The sequence below is a fragment of the Primulina tabacum genome, chromosome 15 (assembly GCF_025594145.1).
Source record: "Primulina tabacum isolate GXHZ01 chromosome 15, ASM2559414v2, whole genome shotgun sequence".
In the NCBI taxonomy this organism is placed as follows: Eukaryota; Viridiplantae; Streptophyta; class Magnoliopsida; order Lamiales; family Gesneriaceae; genus Primulina; species Primulina tabacum.
The window spans coordinates 33,925,899-33,932,212 of NC_134564.1; the positions used below are offsets into that span (position 1 = coordinate 33,925,899).

A 6,314-nucleotide genomic window follows, 5' to 3' on the forward strand; every position below is an offset into this window, starting at 1 on the left:
TAGTGTATGGGCGATAGTGCCAAAGTCTGTCACCGAATGATTGGCTATCGATGTGGATAGAAATGTGGCTTCTTCTATTACTGGTGATCGGTACTGTATCGATGTGGATAGAATCATAACTCTTCTATTGCTGATGATCGATATCATATCGATGTGGATAGAATCGGAGTTTTTTCTATTACTGGTGATCGATACTATATCGATGTGGATAGAATCAGAGCTTCTTCTATTACTGGTGATTGATACCCTATCGACGTGGATAGAACTGGAGTCTTTTCTATTACTGTTGGTCGATATGGGAATGCCAACTTCTGGAAACCGGGATCCCTAGACTAGGATTGAGTCTAGTCTGAATTGTAGAGTTACGAGTATTGTCGATAGTCTGATATTGATTATGTTTCAGATTTTGATACATATTGCTGTTATCTGTTACATGCTTTATATTTGGTTATATGATTGCATGTTTCGTTGATTTATACTGGGATTATATTCTCACCGGAATTATCCGGCTGTTGTCTTGTTTGTATGTGTACATGACAACAGGTGGGACATGATCAGGGTCCAGGAGATGAGGAGAGATCGTGATAGAGTGGAGACTTCGGACTTTGATGTATATAGGGTTTTGGCACTTGATAATTAGATGTTGAACCTTAGTTTTTACTGATTTGTAGACGGTACAGGACTTGTACTTTATCTTATACTGAGTTGTATATTAGTTTGATTTCACTACATTCCGCATTAAAAAGGAAAAAAAATATTTTTGACCCTAATTACTTGATTAGTAAATTGATCCTGATGACGATTAAGAACTGATTAGCGTCCGGATCCCCACAACAGGTGGTATCAGAGCATTAGGCTCCAGAACAGTAGATTCTAGAACTGTAGGTTCTTGAGATTGAGATAGAAGAGAAAGAGGCTGTACTAGATAGCGTGGAGATCCGGGCTTCGATGCAACTTAGGATTCAGAACTGAGATATAGTTGAACCTAGTTGAATTCTTGTAGATAATACAAGATTTGTATATTTATGTTTAATATGTAATTTGAATTGAATTACATTACGTTTTCCGCTTTGTATTTTTTAAAAAAAATTAGACCCTGTTTATTATAATTGTTTGAATTATTCCTAAAGACGATTAAGGAATGAATTAGCGTCCGGGTCCCCACAATATTCTTAAATACTATCTAATATGAAATAGCTATTGTTTTATCTTAGTTTTTATTTTAAAAACTGTCGTGGTAGTTCTTGAAATAGAAATAAGTAAATAATTATAATCACATATTATAAGTCGGATTTATTACAATCTAAATAGCTATCTTATATGAAAAATATTTTATTATTTATTTAAAAAATTGTTGTGGTAGTTTTCGAAATAGAAATAAAGTACTTTAAACTTTTAAAAGAAAGATACAGAAAATCGAACAGGAACCAAAGAACGATGGCGTGAGAAAATAAAGCAGGTAAAACTAAAATAGTAAAGCAAACCGAAACATGTAAAAAGTACAGTGTATTTAATATTATTTTACTACGTGGAACAATCTTATTTCACACTTAATCATTCACTTATAAAGACCATAAGATGTTTATCCAATTTCCTCGAATGAAGAAAGCCCAAAAGCTTCCAAAGTCTAAAAAATAAAAACAACACAAATAACTCTAGGAAATAAATCATGTTTGAAACACTCTTCGTACATTTCTTCCACGACATATTTGGGAAAATTGTAATTTTAGCATTTATAATTACTTATATACGAGTTTGGTTATCTAAGTCGTGGAATTTCGGGTATAGTAACGTATATTTCAATTTTCGAAAAATTTAGTTCTTTTTCATCAATAGTGTTGATTTAACACAACATTTGTTAACGTTACTTCAATGACATAGCGCTACATCAGTGTCACATCAACACCACGTTGTAAAAATGATTAAATTATGAACAACATAAGGATTATGGATTAAGATTGCAATTTGACAACATACATAATCAAAATTGCACATAACCAAAATCGAAAAAATAAATATCTAAGATTAAAAAATACAATTTTATCTCAATAATTCGTTAGAAAATTTGCAGATGGAAAAAATAGATGGCAAGTATTTGTAAAGTGAGCGATAAGAGGGGGGAACCATAAAATTTGTTAAAACATCGCATAAAGCTCATGGCGTAATTGTTTCTTGGAAAACTAATTAATATGATTTATCGGTTCAATCGAACTAATTTAAGACAAATGAAATAGTTTGGATCGAATAATGGCTTTTATTAAAAAGTATTTCCATTAAGAATGTAAATATTCAATGGGGAGGCCTTCAGAATTTTAAAAGCCAATTACTTACCACTTACTTAATTAATTGGTTTGTCGTTTTTAATTAATGACTTAGCTTTTATTGTAATTAATTAGTGCTTTTATATCATTAATTAGGTAGATATTATCGATAAAATATTAAAAATTTAATTACATGCAAAAGAAAAATCAGATGGTTCATATCGCCTATACTTTTTCCATTTGACAGTTATTTCTCTTATCAAGTATTAAAATTATAAGATGTCAAGAGAGGTAAATATCAAATACATATTAAATTGTAGGGAAAATGAACGTAAATTACCCGAAAATAACCATCAAATTATTGAATGTGTGATTTAATTTTTAATTATTCATTTTTTGGTTAATTAATGTTATTTTTTTATTAAATTTATTCGTTTTGGTTTTTTATTTCTTTCAAGTGTAAACAACATACAAATAAAATTTATAATTTTTCGTTATTGTAGGTAATTGTACGCAAATCACTTACTGCATCATGGTATCAAATTCCATAGTGATTTTATCACTAAATTAGATATATTAACTTGTAGAAAAATAAAAAAGTGAAATTTGATTAAAATCATTTTTGTCATGTAACTAATTGCATATTTCTCGTTTTTTGTTGTATTATCGGATAATTCACAATTTTAGTCTATTAATTACATTTTTAATTTAATTTTAGTTTTTTTCATCGGAAAATGATGTTGCGATACCTAAAAATGATGATGAAAATTACATATGTGGATCCGAACATTGCCAGCGTGTCTATGACAATCAACACTCATGTCCAAAAACACTAAAATTGAAGAAAAAAATACAAATTTGTGAACTAAAATCGTGAATATGATATCATGACCTAAATGAAAACATGACATGAAAGTTACAAGCCACGATATATATGTGTGTGTGAACTCTTCTTAAACCTAATATTGTAGGAAACATTCCACGTCTTTACATATATTTTCCAAAGTCGTGAATATAAATTATTTGACAGCAATAAAAAATAAAATAGTTAAATTTAGAAGTTAATAGCTTATGGTCCAGAAGTGATGGGAAAATCAAAACGGTCAAGAACCCTACGAATGTTCTGGTTGACAACCAAAAAAAAAAAATCCATATTTATTTGATAGATTATATTTATATTCGTGTCTCTCAAACATTTATAAACCTCATTAAACATGTTTTAAAACCCATTCAAAACTCCTTTTTGTAACTAATTGCGAACCTTAATTATATCTTGTGTTCGTTCGAAGGACCAACTCTTCAAAACTTCACGTTTCGTGCCTGCAAAAATCTGGAGAAACAATATAAAAACCTTGGTTCCATTTCATTGAAGATTAAATCCTAAGAAAACATAGAAATTTAAGCTCTGAACATTAACATAAAGAAAATATAGCAATGGGAGAAGAAACAAAAACAAATGAAGATCTGCAATTGCATCTCCTGGAGGAGCAAGCGGCGGCTGCACCTTCAAAACCAGAAAAAACTCCGGCGCAAAAGGCTGTCCGGAAAGCCTTCAAGGGCACCGCCCACCTCGCTAATCTGCTGCCCACAGGCTCCGTGATGGCTTTCCAGGTAATGTCGCCTGTTTTCACACATGAAGGCAAATGCAAATCATTTGTCAGCCAAACCACCACCATCGCCCTTCTTGCCGTCTGCACCATCTCATGCTTCCTTCTGTGTTTCACAGACAGTTTCAGAGATGGAAGGGGAAAGGTACTAACATACATGAACACACACACACACACATATATATGCAGTGGCTGTCTGTCATTCCAAAAATCTTGTCGTGAGTTAATACATTTTTGCGTAAATTTTTAGAATTTTTCCTATAAAATAATGCTAAAACTTAAAAATTTCGTCCAATGTTGCACCCTGCTAGAGCTAGATTCAATTTTGAATGTTCCACATTGTCGTGTAGCTGTTAATGCATTTAGAAACTAAATCGTCGTACTGAATTCTCTTGTCAATCACTCAAACATTACAGCAACATTTTAACGTAGAATGCAATATTTTTTTCCATTTTTTCCCTTTCATGTACGTTGGCTAAAATTTTCGTCAGTATCTCGAACCAAAATTCGGCTTTTTTTCCTTGAAAAGGTAAGGTACGGAATTGCCACCTTCCGTGGGCTCTGGATCATCGACGGCTCAGCCAGGCTTCCACCGGAGGAGGCTGCAAAATATAGGGTGGGTATCGTGGACTTTATTCATGCCTTACTGTCCATTCTGGTGTTCGGAGCGGTGGCCATGTTCGATAAGAATGTGATCAGTTGCTTCTATCCAACGCCATCGGAGGAGGCCGTCGAACTTTTGACGGCGTTGCCCGTGACGGTGGGAGTGATTTGTAGTCTGTTGTTCGTTCTTTTCCCCACCAAGCGACACGGAATTGGCTTTCCTCTCTCACGCCTTTAATTTTTCTTTTCTTAAGAATGCCCAATTATTTTTAAATATATTTTTTCCTTATATATTATATTATTTGGAGGAATGTTTCAATAGTTAAGTTATTCGATCTTACGCATAGTTAGCATGTTAAGGAAAAAGGTTGTTTAAATAATTGTTTGGTATATCTCGTTTTGTAACTTTCAGCACGATTTAATTTGATGCGGACGATGATATATTTGTTGATTATGCATCTTTATGTCATACAACTTTTGCTCAAGTTATACAAAAAGTTTAGAGTTAAAAATTAATGTAATTTGAAGCATACTGAAAAAAATTGTTTTATCGAATCTCTGTCGGGAAAAAAATTGTACTAGGAAAATAAAGTTACAGAATACACAATGAATATGATTTGCGTTGGAGCTCACAAGAACAGACTCACAGCCAAACAAATTGGGCAAATTGCAACGACGGGCTCGTGAGAAAATTCGAAAAAGCACAAAATCTTCTCTGTAAATTTAATAATAATCTTTTAGAATAACATATTTTAAATTTACTAACATAAATATCTTAAGAATGAAATATAATATGACATATATGCTCGTGATTAAAAAAAAATAAGATTTTAAAATATTGTTGATTTTCTTTAGGAGATTCCGAGCTCTTTCCATTTTTCACAAGATCACGAATATAATTTATCCGCCACATTTAGTTTTATTTCTGGAAATATATCATGAGTTCAGTTGTATCTCATTATGAACTCATTTTAAAAATGTAGTTTTTGTTATTTGAGACAAGAGAATTACAATCACCTCTCCTTAGAGTACGACATCCTCGTCGTGGATGTCTTAAGTTGGTTGAGAAACCTTGTTGACAAAAAATACCGTAACTCAAGATCGATGAAAAATATACCGATGTTATAATCCTTGATATCAAATGAAGCATACAAAAAGATTAACCTGATTTCGAAACAAAAATAAAACAAATCTATAGCCACATCCGTCCATTAAAATTTAATTTGAGGCAGTTTTTTTCTTTTAAATTATATTTATTATGATAAATTTATTAAAATATTTTTTATAATAACTTTTATTAAATAAAATAAAAGGCATTTAAAAAAATAAAATTGGAAAGTAAAATAAAAAAGTATTTATATTAACCAACATAAGTGGTATTTTGTTTGGTTTGATTTTGTGTTTTTCTAGACAGGACTTTTGGTTTTTGTGTTAATAATTATTAATTAATGTAGTAATAACTAATAAATGTGGAGCATATAATAATATACACACGTGATATATTAAATTTATTATAAATATTTATCTTCAATCGTTCCAGAACTGAAAATAAAATATACATACATGGTCGACACTAGTGTTTTTAAATACTATGTGTTTTAGATTAATAAAAAAAAGTAAAAACTGTTGACAGAAAAATAAATTTTTTTTAAAAAAAAGTGAAAATGTATTCAAACATCCAATTCTTTTAAACAATTAACCTTCGAAATTTATGATTTTACATCCGATATTTTACTTATTATGAGTATATGAACTTTAAAGAAAAATAACACATTTTATTTTGAAAAAAATAAAAGGCTATCTTCTGTTGGCCCAACAAACAGCAGCTTTGTAAACTACAAAG

General features: G+C 30.9%; 1 protein-coding gene across 1 annotated transcript; it reads left to right on the forward strand.

Moving 5' to 3' along the window:
* The first annotated feature begins 3,695 nt into the window (after positions 1-3,695).
* On the forward strand, positions 3,696-4,709 carry LOC142526111 (protein DMP7-like). Its single transcript, XM_075630378.1, has 2 exons — positions 3,696-4,013; positions 4,398-4,709. Exons 1-2 carry the CDS (start codon positions 3,696-3,698, stop codon positions 4,707-4,709), a joined length of 630 nt encoding a protein of 209 aa, XP_075486493.1.
* Positions 4,710-6,314: the final 1,605 nt, after the last annotated feature.

Excerpts from the sequence above, each read along its gene's own strand:
- LOC142526111 (XM_075630378.1), top strand. The coding sequence starts at position 3,696 with ATGGGAGAAGAAACAAAAACAAATGAAGATCTGCAATTGCATCTCCTG. Across the intron at positions 4,014-4,397 it reads TCAGAGATGGAAGGGGAAAG|GTAAGGTACGGAATTGCCAC; the intron begins GTACTAACATAC and ends TTCCTTGAAAAG.